The 17917-nt window shown below is 43.5% G+C and overlaps 1 protein-coding gene across 2 annotated transcripts; it reads right to left on the bottom strand.

Moving 5' to 3' along the window:
• Positions 1-632: 632 nt before the first annotated feature.
• On the bottom strand, positions 633-17484 carry slc6a17 (solute carrier family 6 member 17). 2 transcript variants are annotated; one of them, XM_068597234.1, is made up of 12 exons: positions 17236-17484; positions 13450-13869; positions 10328-10485; positions 8782-8908; positions 7170-7351; positions 6309-6419; positions 5354-5595; positions 5053-5245; positions 4058-4250; positions 3797-3956; positions 3281-3443; positions 633-3119 (listed from the first exon to the last, which is right to left on the bottom strand). In XM_068597234.1, the coding sequence occupies exons 2-12, from the start codon at positions 13748-13750 to the stop codon at positions 2757-2759; spliced, it is 2193 nt and encodes a 730-aa protein (XP_068453335.1). In that variant the 5' UTR covers positions 13751-13869; positions 17236-17484; the 3' UTR covers positions 633-2756. The 2 variants fall into 2 exon arrangements, with proteins under 2 accessions (XP_068453335.1, XP_068453336.1); XM_068597235.1 differs by lacking the exon at positions 17236-17484 and adding an exon at positions 14433-14568.
• Positions 17485-17917: the final 433 nt, after the last annotated feature.

The following is a 17917-nucleotide window of genomic DNA, read 5'->3' on the forward strand; positions in this document are numbered from 1 at the left end:
CTGTTCCTGTTATTCAGACTCGTCTGGAACGATCCCCTTGTTTAACTCATAGTGATGTATTGCTTCTCTCTGTAATGCAGACTTACTCGACTTTACTTATAAGTACGAAGGTTGTAACAACAGAACTGCGAAGAACATACCAGGATATGAGATAAATGAGGGTAAATAGATAAAATAGAGGTGTTCGGGAATTATACCATTAATTGCTTCAGTATATACAAACGCATATACCAAGCACAATATATCAGAGCTACTGAAGGCTGCAACCTGAGCTGATGCAAGAGCCGTGAAAGAGGTCACGTGACCACATATGAGAACAACATAGGTGTTGGTCTTACAATAGGTATGATAGGGAGGAGCCCGCGGCGCCAGCCAATGGCATGGAAGCATCGATCAACACTGGCGTGATCACAAGGGAAAATTCAACACGCTTTCAACGTCATAAGTTGAAACATTGCAACTTGATGAATGCTCAAATTTTAAAGCCATAAAGATCTGCCGTACTAACACACAAGAAACAATCTAAGATGTTTTAGCAAAGTGGCTTGTGATACATGTATATTTGTGCCTTTTTTGGATATATATATATATATATATATATATATATATATATATATATATATATATATATATATATATATGATTGTGTATATTTCTTGATTTGAATATTGCTAACCAATACAAATTCTGTTACTGTGACGACGAAGCTTTTGTTAAAACTGTACTTAACAAGCGACTCCAGGGCCTCTCCCTATAATTAAAGTGCTCAAGTGAATGAGACGAAACATTGGTCCAAACTCACGACATAATCGAGAAAACAATCTGACAAAAGCATAAGGCAAACAGATAACAGGGCTCAGGCACCAAACAATGTGACTGACTGTGTTTCACACTACATCTGTTCAGTCTCAAGTATTGGTGTTGTCTCAGGGAGGGGCCACGAGACACTTGGCTCCTCCGCTGGCCAGCAGAGACATCCAGTGGTGAGATCTGTGTACTACCACTTATCCCAAACCGTTATATCACTGCACATTTTTCCACATTATACCCCAAAACATACATCGTCATCCAAGATTATACATTTAAAAAAAAAAAACAACATCAAAGTGGAACTTGTAGTGCGTATGAAATGATGTCCGTAGTGGTCATAATTTGAGGAATGTACAACAATTAATCCCAAACATTGTATCGTAGGGGCGACAAATCCAAAGCATGGCCCGGAGCTGAACCTCTTATTCAATGCACTGTAACAACATCGGAGATATATTGTTGTGTGACCTCAACAGTAAAATGTCATGTCTGTGTATTTCCGAACAAACAGCTGTGCAGGTGGATCAGACAAAGCAAGGTGTCTGCTCTCTTCCTCCTCCTCCTCCACATCAGAAGAGGATCTGTATCTATGGTGCGTTGCCACGGCTTCCCCTGGGTAACGCAGCTCTATTTTTAAAGCGGCAGGGTCACCAGGAGCTCTCCTTTAGCGGCAGACGACACACAGACGCACACACACACACTTGCACGTGCACACCTGTACGTATACAAAGATAGAACATTTTCCTATCCCTTCTGGCTCTGCCTCTCTGCTTATCTCAGCACGTGCAATACCACCTCTGCCCTTCTGTGGCATTGATTCAAATGGAATCGCTTGATTAAAAGGATTGATTCAAACGGAAAAGCTTTGTCGAGAACAGCTACAACTGAACCGGCACAGAGACCACGTGTGCAGCGCTGCAGCCAACAGCTGCAGAACCCCGTTTGTCGAAGAGGAAGGTTGTTCAAAAGAAAAGTGCTGCTCTGCGTTTAAGGCTCAGAGATGCTCTAAAACAATAGCAGGAAACTGTGCTCTGGTGTTTACAGAGAAGAAATGAAGAGGTGAAAAGCTTCCCCTCATTTTGCACTACTATGGTGTATAAACACGATTCACGGTGACATCTCAGACTATTGCACAACACATATGTACAGTATTCTACATCGGTGGGAACAGTAGGGATAGAAGGAGATCCACAGTTTTACAAGGACCCTACTTTGCCTGCTTATTATTGCTGATGCATGATAGGCACAATAAAGAAGTAATGTGCTTGAAACACTGTTCACACTATCAGAATCACTTATGACATACTGTTATGGACGCATTGTAATCATTTTGTTTTCTAGATGTGACATTTTCTTACACGGTGATACAGACCATGAACATATTTGTCTCCTTCCATCCTCACCCCACGGGGAACAATCTTCTACAACTGAACCAGAAAGAGATGATAATCTCCCACATTTAGGAACATCCAACGGTCTCAAAAATAATCTTCTCCTGAACACACGGTTCAGTACAACGTAAAGCATTTAGCGCTGCACACACCTTAACCTCGACCATAGCTTATTACAAAACAGCCCGTATTGAAGCCCTCAGAGGACCTTTCATTGCTCCCTCTGTTCTTGTCTCTGCCCCTCTCTCTCTGCCCCTTCAATACATCGACAGATGGAAAAGGTTGTCGGATCTGCCGCGTTCCCTTCATCTCAACTGGGATTTGGCCGCACAGATCCCATGATGGGGAAGAAGGGTCGGCAAGGACCCTAGGGGCAGAAAAAGTGGGGATAGAGGGACTCAGCTCTGGGGGTTAAGGTGTGAAGAACGCTGCAACAACTGGCAGTGGATTTTCTCTCCCTATCGACTTCCTCTGTTCCTCCCCTACATCCTCTGTCTCCCTCTCTCCGAGCAGGGCTGGGGCTTAACAGACGGGAGGATCGATGAGCTCAGTGGATCATAGCTCAGACTCGGGCGAGCCGATGTTCTGGTAGCCCGTCTTGGTGCTGGTGCCGTAGTTGGTGTTGGTCATCTCCTGGGTGCCGCCGGGGCCCAGGTAGGCGCGGGGTGCGGGCATCGGGGAAGGAGCCTCACTGGGGTTCTTGTTGAGGATGAAGCGCTGCTCGTCCTGCTCTTCCAGGTTGGAGATGTCCTTCATCATGCCTTTACGGTAGGAGACGGACAGCTTGTTGGAGCCGTCGGAGATAAGGTTGAAGTGGCGGACGATGAAGACAATTGGTAAAGGCAGCATGGCCAGCACAATGAGGGAGTAGGCCATGGCTGCAGCCCAGGGAGGGTAGTTGTGGAAACGCTCTGCGCCCTGGCAAACAAAGAGTGCAGACAGAAGAGCATGAAGAAACAGGGGAAGAGGTATACACAAAGGGAAAGAGGATAAAGACGTGTGGAATAATTATGCAAGTCTGGTCAAGCTCTTTGTTTATCTTGTTCCCCCCTTTTCTTTTTACACACAAAAACACTGACCTCAGCCTCCACCCAGGCGTTGTATCCTGCAGGACTGACGACCATCTCGATGACCGTGGCGACAATGAGAACCACCAGGATAGCTGGCGACACGTACCTCCACATGTAGTAATAGAAGGTGTACGGCCTGAAACCAAGCATGTCCTCCAGGTCCTGCATGAACCTGTCAGAAAGAAAGAGCGAGCTTCAACGTGTCCCAGTTCCAATGATCAATGCACAATACCAGGCTCAATCTTAATGTCCCTCCTTCGGCCTTGAACCCTGAAACCTCAGGGACTTACTGATGTCACCTGGTAAATGGTTGTGTGAGAGACTGTAAAGGCTTGAAACAATGTAAGTACAAATGGGGGAGCACATCTCAAAGCCTGTGAGGGTTTAGGGCTGTCCCACTGTCACCTCGTGAATGTTTGAGGGCTCTCTTGCAGACAATCACAGTAACGTACTTGGCCACAAACACTTCTGATTCTGATTAAAAGGAATTTCATCTAAATGTGGCTGCATATCCGGTTGAGTCACCTCTTAGTGCCGTAGATCCAGGCCACAGAGACGTTCTCCAGGATCACCACCACGGTGAGAGGCAAACCAGCTGAGTAGTCGTCAAACATGGTGACAAAGTAGTTCCCTGAACGCTGCACAAACAGCAGGCCGAGCAGGAAGGCCACAATGCAGCAACCCACTGAGAAAAGAAAAGAAGAAGAAACATCCCGTGAGAATCACAAACACTTTGTTATCATGTACGTTGTACAACATATTCAAAGTTGATCAAAGTCAACTCACCACACAGGATCTCTTTGCGGATCTTGAAAGCATCCAGGATGGGCGTGGTGATGCCGGTCATTGTGCCAATCATGCTTCCCAGACCCAGGTTGATCAACATGAAGAAGAACATGACCGACCAGAAGGGACTGGCAGGGAAATGTGTCATGGCCTCTGTGAAGGCGATGAACGCCAGACCCGTGCCCTGAACCGACTGGAGGACAAAAGAGGGAGATGGAGGTCAAAGGTGGCTCGAGAAGAGTGATCCGAAGTGGAAAATCAACCGCTTAACTTACATTTCTAGATTTATTCATTAGTGCAGCCCCTTAAAGTACAGAGACACGTACGTGAGGGGGTTAACACAGTGGATTAGGGTTGAATTTCAACAGCACTCGCCAAGAACAGGAAAAGTATGAATGACGATGCCCTAATAATATTCCTGTGAACTCTAAATGATCTGAGTATTGAAAGGGTCTCTGAACGGTAAAATTAATGATCACAGTGTTCAAAATACGCACAATATTCTGCATTTTGTCTGCTGGGTGGCCAATGTGTGGGTGCAATAACAGACTTGAGGAAACTGAGGCTGCAACTCACTTTTTCTTTCATTTTCATTATCGGTTAGTCTGTCGGTGATTTACTCAATTCATTGAATGACAGAAAAACATGGTCATTTCATTTCCCCAGAGTCCGAAAGGATTAATGCTTGTTTTATTTCACCGAGACTTTTAATTCACAATGACAGAAAAGGATAACATTTTCAAATCTGAGCTTGAAAGATTTGTGAAACAATTAATCGATTCCCAAATCGATTAATTGTTTAATAAAATGTTTGCAGCTCGAGAAGAAACAATGCTCTGCTTATCATCCTGGTATTTTAACCTCCCTGTGTCCTTTTTTAAACGCTAGGACAACTTGTCGTGTATCATTACTCAAAATCTTGATAGCTTAATAAGGTTATTCTGAAATACTCGACAATCACATTCCCTTCAGCTTGTGAATTCTCCTCATCTGACCTTGTTAAGTTCGTCCTCCAGTAAACAGGCGTCCAGGCCCAGCTCTCCGAAACTGTCCTCCTTCACCGTCTTGATGACGGCATACATCTCCGTGTAGTCCTGGGAGGACAGGTGGGAGAAGTTGATGTGAGGAGGGATGAGCTCTTTGCTCAGCATACCGGTGTTTAAGAAGCCCAGAATCTTCTCTGCGTTACTGCACATGGAACAGAGGAGACGTGGAGAAGGACGAGTTAGTGAGTAAAGGTTACTGTCAAAAAGAAAGCTTGGTTGGACAGCACTTGTTACAGTATGGCACACTCACTCGACGACACACTTCTCGTTCATGATATTCGCCTTGAACCCAAGGACAGCAAACACGACTAAAGTGGCCAAGATGGAGGTAACAAAGTTGATAGTGGAGACCAGCGCAGCGTCAAAGTGGCAGTTATTGTCTCGCTTGTTGTAGCTGGAGAAAGCGATGACGCCTCCGAAGCCCAGACCGAGAGCGAAGAAGACCTGCGTGGCTGCTTCTCTCCACACCTGCGGCTCCAACATCTTTTCCAACTAGAGACAAGAGAGAACAAATTACATCTCGTCACATTTAATCTTTTTTTGAGTAAACGTCAACCTTGATGCTCAGAATCAGAATCGACTTTATTTACTTTATTGACTTTATCGTACATTATTTTATATCATGTCATCCCTCTGTAAATCAGCATATATGGCATATATGGTATCTTTGGAATATCTAGTATCTTTGGCCGTGGCAAACAATATCTTAAATGTTTTTTTAATCTTTGAATCAAACTATCTTTTAAATAGTTTAGAATTTAAGGGTAACAGAGAAATACATAACTTTACTCGTTGCAGTATACTGCAAATAGCCCAACTACAAAGTTAATATTGATCATATGGAACAAATAGCAAAGTGCAGGTTAAAATTTTCCATGTACTTATAAATATTCACCACTAGAGGGGGACATCAAGCCAACACGTGACAAAGTGGATATGAATGATATTTATGCACGAGGGGATCTGACCATCGGCCACTCGGCTGAGCAGCTTGCGGACACGACGTGTCACTGGTGTTACATTTCTGTTTGGTGGACAGTGAAGAAGTGATCAGGACTCAGGCCGTTTCCCCCTCCAGCACACCACAATTGCATTATGGACAACCTCAGCAAACTACCATATATTACATTATTTTTATTGTGAAAACTCAATTCTGCTCAGGTAACAGTGCTTCAGAGATGCGTTGTTTGTTGCATTCGTCTCACCTTGGGGGTGAACATGTGAGCGATGCCGTCCACCGCTCCTTTCAGCATCAAACCTCGCACCAGGAAACAGAAAAGCACCACATACGGGAAGAGAGAGCTGAAGTACATCACCTGAGAGAGAGAGAGAGAGAGAGAGAGAGAGAGAGAGAGAGAGAGAGAGAGAGAGAGAGAGAGTCAAGTTCGTTACATAGTGTTGCCATGGACACGCTTTTATGAGGCCTCACACATGGGAGAAAAACTGCGACCATAAATGTGCACGCACACGCGCGCACGCACATGCACACGCACACACACACACACACACACACACACACACACACACACACACACACGCACACTGCTTGGCATTGAATCTGTGAAATCTGACTAAATGTGGAGAGGACTCCTTGAGGTTTGAAGAGAGGAGTCTAAAATCCTTCCTACAGCTTTTCTGTGAATCATTGCAGTAAACCGATGATGATAATTGGATTACTACGTTCAGTGTAAAAAACGTGTCATACTATGACGATCCATTTATTTTTCGATTAAAGAAGTGGGCTGATGTTGCGCTGCGGTGCATGACTCACTCTCTGAATAGAGATTACAGGATGTTGCAGTTGTTGCCAAATTAAACATTTTCCATCTGCATCCTGAATCTGTTTTCTGTTATTAATGTTGCGTCTGTGTCTCTTTGATAACATAGATGAGATCCACAAATAGACAAGTGTTTTCAATCTGCACCTTTCACTGAAAATCATTCTCAAAGTGAATAAATCACTCACTGATGAAATGGGCAATCGTTCATTGTGAAAACAACGCATCTTTATATGTTGTAATCTCTGAAGGCTCTGCCCCTGCGGTGGAGCCGTGGAGACCCCGTACCTTCCCAGAGGACTGAATGCCCTTGATGACAGCCAGGCAGACCAAGATCCAGGCCACCAGCAGGGAGAGGGTCATCTTCCAGTTCAGGCCGCCCGTGTCGTCGATGCTGCTGGTGATGTTGAGCGTCTGGCGGTACCAGAAGTACGTTGTGGCCGAGCTCTTCTCACACTCTGGCACCACGACTACAACAGCAACGAGCACAAGAAGGGGGATCCGCATTAACAGAGCCGCGACAGTGAAGATATATCAAATACACAACGGACAACCAATTTGGAGATTTATAGGAAACTTTACATTTGAGCAATTCTGAATAGTAAGGTACCTAATTAGTTATTGTATTCATTGATGTATTACTACTGCTGATGCTTTTGTGTTGACGTTTAGCCAATTGCTGTGTGCAGAAATTAGTTATATTTCTAAACATACATCTTGCACTGCAAACACCTCCATCTTCTTAAGACATATGTTATTCAATCAAAGCTTTATTTTCACAAAACAAACTTCTAAAAATAATTCTGTAATTTTTTTGGATTAAATGCAGAATATTCCTTGTTATTTCATACCTACTCTGATTTCTAGAAAACTCTAAGTTAATAGGTTAATTCATGTTGGAGGAGAGATCCAATTTTCTTTCCCTTTTCAGTTTCAATAACTGACAAGAAAATGACTTACACATGTGGAGATTTTCAGTGTTGTGTTGAATGTAAAAATGTTGTTGCATTTCTTTTTTTTTACAGTTTTGCAAAGGCAATTTTTGTTTATGTCCATCTTTCCTACCTTGTAGTCTGCCTTCGCTGACAAATTCTTGTGTTTCGTGAAGCATTACTGGCACCTGTTGTTTTATGTAAAATTGTGAGACCATTACAAGAAATATGTATCACGCGGGTGTGTGTGTGTGTGTGTGTGCATGTTTATCTCTGTGTACTAGACACACAAAATGGGGCCGACTGAACAAAACATGCCTTCGTAGGGACCTCCACTGAGTTCCTGACTGTAACTGTTAGACCAATGTAGTGGCATATAAAGAACAACAGTACAGAGCAAATACAAAAATACTCAAGTGATACTTCACAATTGTACTTGAGTAAACGTACTCACTCGCTGTGCTTCTACTCCTGCCCGTAGCTTACCACAGCGTCGCTCCTGCGTTCATAATCATAAGCAGAGTGGACATCCTGCCCTCTAATGTTAAGCTGATGCCCTTTACTCTGCCAGAAACCGCATGTGCCTCCACCACAGGCTACCAGCGGCCAGCCATTCGAGGTACTGACACTGCCGCATCATCACGGCCTCGCCATGAGAGCTGCGCTGTCGGATGGCGAGCAGGGCCGTCCCGCCTATAGAGACAGCACTAATTTGTATTCTGTTTGCCTGCAGAAGCACTGCTGCTCCTCCGCTGAGCCACAGCGAGGCAAGCTGTTTGGATGCAAAGACACGAGCTGCAGCTTTAAGCGCTGCCTCGCGTAGCACCGGGCAGCCCGCGTGCGTCTGAGATACTGAATATGGAATTGTTTTGCATGCATTCGCTTTTTTCTCGATGTGGTGTCACGGTCTTGTGCCGCACACCTCTGTCGGAGCTGTGTTGTGCGGCGGCAATGTGTTGTGCACTCACTGGCTTGGCTTCCATTTATTTGGATGGGGCATTCCGCCCAAGGCAGTGGATACTGGAAAGACTGGAAGAAATAGAAGATGCTCCAGCCGATAATCACGTTATAGTAGAGGCCCACAAAACCACAAACCTGAAGAGGGATTGAGAGAAAAAGGTTACACTTATTGCTCTTAGAAAAACAATCACTGTCTCTCCACAAAAGCAGCGCTGTGGATAAACAGTATGCAGTTTGTTGAGGTGAACACCTCTTCTTGAGTAAGAGCACAGGCGCTGAGCACACAGCTTATAAATGGATGAATTATTGAGCTGTTTGCTCTCAGCGGCCATGGCTGGGGTCCTTTATGAGAAGATATTTATAGCTGCTGAATCTCCCTCTGCCACATCCAGGCTGCCACACGCCTTACTGCGTCAGGACAGGCCTCTCCCTTCCCTCTTTTGCATTAGATTGATGAATTTGTGATCAAAAGGACGGATAAACAGAAAGGCAGACACAGTCAATCACTGGCTGTTGGAGGCGGATGACGCTGATGGGAGGGATGGGTGCATGATGGGTCACCACTCCTGCAGATGATGGGGACAGATTACGACAGTGATCTACGCTGGTCTTTGCATGCTGCTTGCTTCAAACCACCAAGAGGAACTAATGCTAGCAGGCAGAAGGGAGTCCAGTAGACTGTAGAGTATCAATGTTTAACAGATCAGTGGGAAGTCATAAAAAGCTAGTTGGTTGGCAGTTTGTGAGTCCACAAAAGGCTCCTTTGGTTGGCGAGTAGCTCCTTTTATTGTTTTACAGTCTCAATTACTGACTGGAAAAAAAATATGTAATGTGTTTTTTCTGTAATAATAATACATCAGATATTAGTTGTCATTAATAAATCTGACTGAGGATTGGTATGGCCTCAGTTTAACGGGACAGGTTAATTTACAGAGCGAGGTGAGTGAAGAGAGTGGTTGTTGTTGACTTGAATTTATTTCACCTACAATATATTCCAGTAAAAAAACATCAAAATGCCACAGAAACGTCTCCAATCTCATCTGCAGCTAAGTTGATTTCCCCACTGGACATTTAACACAGTCATCATTTTTATCATAGATCACTTCACATGTTTTTTCTTTACAATTGGTCACAAATGTTTTAATTATGAATGTATAACTTCTTATGATCTGCACATAATTGCTAAATTATAATTCGAACTTTCTATAGTTACAACTTTCCATCAGTCGCTCCACTACTTCATTCCTGTGCAGCGCCATGATCAGGGTAATATTTCAGTTGATTCAATACTTTGTTTTATAAACAAATACATCCAAAATGATACATCCCATCATCCTCAGCTGCACTTTGCAATGCTGATGTGTTATGATGATGAATCTTGGCGTGTTATTTTGTTGAGTAAGAAGAGACATATTGTAGAAACATAACATTTAAATGAGAATAGTTAGTGAAGAAAAACTATTGCAAAACAAGTACCCTATTCCACCTCTCCATGTTGTAAAGTGTGACCAGTATGACATTTTAATTAGTTAATGGGCAACTGTTTGTGCTTACCATCAGACTGGAAACCCCGATGCCTCCCAGCTGTGGGTAGACGTAGTTCCACACCCCGATGCTGCCACGCCTTATCCTCTGACCCACTGCCAGCTCCAGGAAGAACAGGGGGATGCCAATGAGGAGGAGGAGAATAAAGTAGGGCACCAGGTATGCACCTGAGGGACAGAGGAAAGAGTGTACAGTTGCTTTGGTTATCTGGATGTTTGAAATCCATGTATAGTGAAGGACAAAAGCTCATTGTAAAACAGCTCACTCTCTCTCTCTCAGTGAGTCTATTCTCGTCTTTATGCATTCCTCTCTTCCTTTCTTCCTCTCTTCCTCTCTTCCCTCTCCTTCCTCTCACACTTTTCATCTTTTTTTTTCCGCAGAAGGAATAATTGAGAGGGAGCGGCGGCCACTTAAAGACCACAAGTCACGTCCAGTCCGTCCTGCTTGCGTCAGGACTTGACGGGGCACCATGGTGACAAACCAGCCACCGCCAGAGAGGGCGGGCTCCCACTGACGGACAGCTGGATGAGCAGCTTGTTTCAAGGCTGACAACAAATGACGCTTGACTCGATCAAATAAACTGATCACGTTGCGAGTGGCTATTAGAGCTATAGCAGCAGACAAAGGGAACAAAGACAGGGACACAGTGTCGTGTGGTATTATTATCTGGACCGTTAGAAGTGACTTCTGTGTTGCTGACTACTTTTAGTGATCTTTGATGTCTATTCTGAGCGGAAAACACAGAACAGAGGAAAGAAAATCAGGATCAGGATTGGTCAGTGTGGTTATACCTTGAGGATGACGCTGTTATTTTAACTACACATTGACAGTTGTTATGGCTCTCTGGTTAAAGGTTAAACTGTATTCTTCATAAAAGTATTCATGGTACAATCATGGAGATATCAATTCAATCAAAAGTCAATTTACCTTCAGACTCAAGTGTATAGATCTCTATGCTTGAAAAAAATGAGGTACTTTATAACCTGCTGTGTAGCAGCTGCAGACACTTTCATAGAGATTATTTGTTTGTGTTCAGAGAAAGTCTGTTTGTATTTAGGAAAGCTAGTCAGTCATAGTCTGCCAAATTCAATTTTGTTTTGGTTTCTTTGTTTTTTAATTCCTTCCTGGATTGTTTCAAGGATAAATGTTTTTATTGATCTATCGAGGCAAACTGGGTTAGATGAAGTGCGTAAGTCTGTCAACATGTTTTTTTTCTTACCCTGTTGTTGTTTTTTGTTGTTGGCTACCACATTATGTTGTGACTGATCTTTGTGATTATGGGAAATAGTGTAAACCTTCACTTGATTAAAAATGGCTGCGAAAGAGACAAAAAAAAGACGACGTAATGGACAAGGGTGGACAAAAGATGGAGACAGAAGGTCCTCATATTTGGAACAAGCTCAGACAAGACAAGACAACACCTCCCACGGTGTCCAAATCCAGCAGGGGATACACACTCATTACTGCACCACACACTCTGATTAATATGATTCAGCTTTGTTATATCATGCATCTCAAATACCCTCTTTACACACACCTCCTACTCAAGGTAGAACCAACAATGTCTGAAAGCCCAAGAAATCAGAATTTACTCCTCCACTTCCTTCACCGAAGTCATTGCGCCGTTTATCAATAAAACCAGTAAATCATAATACCCAAGAGATAGGACAGAGAAACCTACAAGATCAGCAAATATAGACTGAACAAGAGGATGCTGCTGCGAGCCTTCGTTACCCTCGTTACCTCGTCTTGATGGGAGAAACTATCTCATCTGGTAGCTGCTGACAGCACAAGTCTAAAAACGCTGAAGAGACCGCCTCTCGGTCATGGACGATTAGTTAGCTAATTTGTTGACAGGACGCAATTTGTCAAAGAGGAGGAGGCCGCGGACCGTCAACAGAAAAACTGAGCCGAACCTTTACAAGAGAATGGGGAGAGAGGTGCAGCACAGGCCGGGATATGTACTGTACAAGAGCAGACTGAACACTAAACGAGAATGCAAACATACACAAAAACTTTGGTTTTAATCGCAATATGCTTGAAATTAATACATTGGCTGATATCGTTTTGTAAAATAATATGATCCTAATAATGACCATATGGTTCCACCAAATTCTGTTATTCTGTTTGAGTAAAATCCACTAGTGATTAACTCAAGTATTTCCATGGTATGATAATATGAACTAACATATGACATGATATTTTCTTTCTTCACCATATCCTGGATTATTATTTTAGAATAACCGGTTTGCAGTGTGTTCGCATGACCTTTTCTCTTACTAGATATTTATATATAGATATGATGCTGAGATGTTGTGGCACTTTTGATGAGTACAACATTTTATGTGTTTGAAACTGACAGGCACTGCAATATTGCCTTAAAATGAGCAACTCTTGGTTTACTTGAAATCAGCATCAAATAATTTCAACAAATCCTACATGTAAACCAGACGTAAACATTCAGGGCTCAGCCGAAACCTTTAGAGGTCAGGATGCTTCCTCCCCCGGGAGATTTTTTTTTGCTATTTAAGGGAGCTATATGCATTATTTGTCAAGCCATTTGATAACAAAATTCCACAAAATCTGCACTTTATTTTTGAAAAACATGATTGTTACCAAAGAAAAGAAATGTCCTGCATCATAATTGTAAATGGTTCTGTACTTGTGTGAAGCTTTTCAAGTCTTGCGACCACTCAAAGCACTTTCACACTACTTGTCATCATTCCCCCATTCACACCCATCAGGAGCAGCAAACGTGGACGACTAATCTTTGCTCCTGCAACCTAGAAAGTCACAACAAATTGTCTTGTGTTTCTTTCCTTTCTTTCACACTATGGACAAGAAAAAAAACACATCTCATACCCAAACCAAAGGATGCAATCTAAATTGTTACATACTATTAATGTGACAACTTCCGTCTGGCCACTTATTTTATTGAGTATTTTACAAAAAAATAACAATAAATACACAACACCGCATTTCTTTGCTAACAACTTCCTCAGGGACACCCAATCAGGAACAAGCTTCCAAATCCATGAAGTGTTTCTCCACTTTACACATTGGGATGCTCGTTTCTGTGATTCAGACTGATAATATGCACCAACATCATGTCCAGATATACATCCACCTACCTCCTCCATTCTTCTGGCACAGGTAGGGAAACCTCCAGACATTACCCAGGCCCACGGAGAAGCCCACCTGGGCCAGGATGTACTCCATCTTGTTGTTCCAGGCCGGCCGGCCATCCTCTAAGTCTGGGTCAGGGGAGGGTATGAGGGCCTTTACTGGAGCAGTAGAGCCGGGACTCAGACCCATACTCATCTGACTGCTCTTATAGTCCATGGGGTGCTCCAGGGACAGCAGGTCAGCCACCGACTCAGTGACCGGCTCATTGCTGTGCTCCCGCTGGGTCACCTTGGTGTTCTTTGGCATGGCTGCAACACCGGAGATCCTTCAGGTTGAAGGAGGAGGAGGAGGAGGCAAGGAGAGCCTTAGGTGTCTGACTGGATGAAGATCGTTGACAGGAAATAAAGTTGTGCTTTTTGTTTTATCTGTGAAGAGGAATATTGGAGACAGACAGGAAAAGTGGGGGTTTAGGGAAGAAAACATTTTTTTGGCATGAACCATAATTTGCAAAACTGTAATTATCTTTTTCCCACTAATTTCTGATACTTTATAGATCAAGCAATTAATTGGGATTTAAAAATAATCGTTTGAAGGCAGCCTTCTGCACAACTTCACAGTTGAGGAGACGGACTTGTGACCAGCGACTTTCACTCATTTCAGTTCAGAACCGAGCGCGCCGCTTTTCCTGTTTGCTACTGAGCACATGGAGTATTTTGAAATCCTTGTAGAACTGCAGCACTCGGCCATAAGCGAGGTATTTCAGTAATCCACTTCATTATGGAGAAAGAGACTCTAATATTGAATTACAATCAATTTCAGAGGAAATGAACCAAAGTGGAGTCATGTGGATAGCTGGACCAGCAGTGAACAGTCTGAATGTGTGACTGCTGGTCTCAGGAGAACATCAAGCTATAAAACTAAAGCCTCTAAGCATGTGTTTCATTGTTTATGACCATCTGAAATTTTTTATCTCATCACACAGCATTACCGTCTTGAAGTTGTTTTAAGATTTCAAAGGCTGCGGTGAAGGAGTCCGATGCCAGAAACAAGCTGCCTGGAAAGTTAGTCCCTCCAAATTCTCTGGTATGTGTCTCCTTTTCAGAGGCCCTTTGGAAATACATCCACTAATAATCCTGTGTGCAGATAACAACACAGAATAAGAGCTACTGTGTCAGAATAAATACAGATTCTCCTTCATAAATGAGGATTTTAGCCACCCAGATAGCTTCAGTTAAACAAGACATATTGATTAAAAGAGAACTGCATACATTTAGCATTACACTCCTGTCACTCAAGATGAACAGTTTAAAAGGAAAATCAATTATTCCACAAATGTTTCTCCTTTTTAAAGCTTAGTGTCGACATTAACCACAATGCAACTCGACCACTGACAGGCCAGGACTAACAGAGGATATAGCTTCAAGTGGAGCTCACTCCTTTTCACCTTCACTCTCTCATAGTCTTTTCATTTTCAGTGTACAGCTCCAACTAACGCTAAGTCCAGGGAAATCGCTTGCGGTCATTTATGCTCTTTCTCGAACCACGAAATTCTTCGAACTACTTTTTATTTTCCACATTTTGAGTACTACCAAATCAGTTTCCTTTAAGTGAATTGGTATTTTCTGGGTAAAAAGCACCTTGACTCTTTAATGATGTTTCAGGTGGTGGTATAATCAAAGTGGGAAACCCTGTCAACACTGTAGAACTAATCCTTTTAAATTAAAATGGGAATTTGTAGCCGCAAGCATTAAACAATCAGCATGTGAAGACTAATGACCCTCAAAGACTGGTGTTTGAAAATTATATGAAATCATAGTGAGACATTTAGCATATAGTGCAAAATACTACTAAAGGTCATCTTAACCGTGCATGAGGGGGACAATCTTGGTTAAATAGCAAAGAAGCAGCTACAGGGGCAGAAAAAGACAGAAAAACGACTTTGAACACATATTTCAGGTTCAGCTGTCTGACTTTTCCCTCTCATGAGCTCAAGAGCAGAGAAACCAGTAGTGTTTGATCTGGAGAAAAGGCCACTAATCTGAAAACAGATGCAGCCGATGGAAATCATTAGAGGGGCTTTTATTCACAGTGACTTCTCCAAAACGGTTGCCAGCCGGCTGGACTCTGAGCCCTTCCACAGGCCGCACCAGCAGCACGCACACTACATTCCTGAACAGTGGCGCTGAGCCCCTGCAGTCACGACACGCAGCAGCTCAGAGGCCGAGAGCTCGACACAGATCTCCGAACAGTAGTGACCTTTCCCACAGTAGTCTACAGATGCACAATACAGAGTCTTCATCCAACGCTCCCTGAATTTGGTGTGAAACGATAATATGCACGGGCGAGATGCTAAGTTTGAGGGATTTTAATGTGTGCAGAGTGAAGTGAAGCTCTGACAGACACGCACACAAGGTTTCGGCCTACTTTTCTTATGAATGGAAATGTTGATAGTAACAAACTGTTCCAGTTAATGCTGATGGGTTAGGGCGATGGTGGCCCGATACACACAAATGGCCGATACAATTCTCACTCGGACTTTCTAATCATTTGTAGTGAAAGTTTTTGATGTTGATGCAGAAATACGCCAGCAACTTTCTAGTTTCACAGTATTTGTTGACACAGATGGCAAATACAGAGACAGCAGGACTTCATGTATGCGGCGCAAGACTGTTACAGATTATGACTCAAGGATCAATCTGAGAGAAACATGGTGAGTGGAGAAGTGGATTTTTTTGTCAGCCTCGTGAAGAGAAAATGCATCTTTTTAGGAGTGTTGAGGAACTGAAAAAAAAACATTAATGCAAAGCAAAAAGGTGCTGCAGATACTGAAGGATGTAACTTCAAAGCAATGGGAGTGTTGAGCCCCTGAGACCAACACGTGCAGTCAAATGAGGCAGATGTGTGAATCAAGTGCATGTTCCTGTAACTATATGTTATATAATTCCCTGTGGATAGTTTGGTGTTGATGACGTAACAGGACAGGTTCTCTGTTCTCCTGCAAGGATTCACACCACTTTTATCTTGTCTGGTTGCTAAGCGATGGCTCTTCCTGTAGAATTGAAATCCCATCCCTGCAGCATCAGTGGTCGCCCATCTCTCCCCTCGCCATCTCAAACAGGCCGACATGATAAGCCCCCGAGCGTCGGCTGCAAATAACATGGAGCTGCTGAGGCAGGACTAAGGGGGGCGATAGATTGTGGCAAAGCTGGAGGTGACGGTCCGGTGTGGGATCCAGGGTCAATCAGGCGGCCATCACAGACAGAAACGTGAACAGATGCCATTCAGTAATGATGAATTACTTTCCCCCAATATCATTTGAACCTGGGGAATTCTGACAGCACCTGCATTGCCATGTTCAGGCATCTTTCAGACACGTTACTCACATACAGCTTAAGGACTATACAGGGATATAACCTCGGATGCCTGGTCAAGGTCAAATGAATCATATCATTGTATTATTATTGCGGAGATGCAACCAAGCCCAACACAAGTCCGCAGGTGATGAACACCCGCGCAGAATGTGTCACATATACCCGTCATATTTGGACACCCATGGCGCGGCGTCGTCAAACACGATTAATGAGCCACGTTCACCGTCATTGTGGCGGCGAAACACCATCTGTCAAGTGAGGATGATCCTCTCTATCAAATACACATACAATGTTCTTTTGGGAGGAGGGTGGGCGCGCGTTTGCTGGTTAGTCGAACGATTCACGACAATACGCTGTATTTGACCCAGTAAAGCAAACGCATTTAAATGTACCAAATGGCTGAAAGAACGTTAATCTTACCGGATGCAGCGAGCAGAGCGGGTTGTCGCCTCCGAGTCAGTGTGACAGTGTGGATCCAAAGCGAGAGGACGGTCTCTTCATTCAGCCGCTGCCTCTGTGTACAACATCTCTGCGCGCACAGAGATGCGAGATCCGCTTCCAGTCGCAGCGCGCATGGTGCGTAAGTTAGATCTGACGCAGGAGCCTGACGCCAGCCACACGTTTGGTTCGTGTAGTTATATTAACGTAAGCAGGTGAATGCGTATTGTGTGTCCCTTTAACGGTGGTCTGCAGCACTGCAAAACACCTGCCCACACCTCTGGGTTCCACGTGCTTTTTTTTTGACTGTGTTGTGAGATAAATGAGCTCCCCATAGTATTGAAAAATTACCATGGCAAGTCACGACGGAGTCTGACGCAGGTTTGAGTCACCAAATCGTGCGCACGTCAGAAGTTGATCCAAAAAGGGGAGAGAAAAAAACATCTGCAGTGTTCCCAGGACAATAATAAGAGAACCACACATGTATCATTCAATAAACAAATTGATTTAAAATGCTGCTTGTACAAAAGGTGTTTGGATTACGAGCTTTCAGCAGCGCAAATGAGAATAATGTTGATGATTATTTCAGATATTTATCTATTATTAGTGTTATTTTTTGTAGAAGTATATCTGCAGAAGTAGTTGAAGAAAAATACAGACATAT

The sequence above is a fragment of the Clinocottus analis genome, unplaced genomic scaffold (assembly GCF_023055335.1).
Source record: "Clinocottus analis isolate CAN_PGR_092001 unplaced genomic scaffold, fCliAna1.0.p SCAF_4, whole genome shotgun sequence".
Lineage (NCBI taxonomy): Eukaryota > Metazoa > Chordata > Actinopteri > Perciformes > Cottidae > Clinocottus > Clinocottus analis.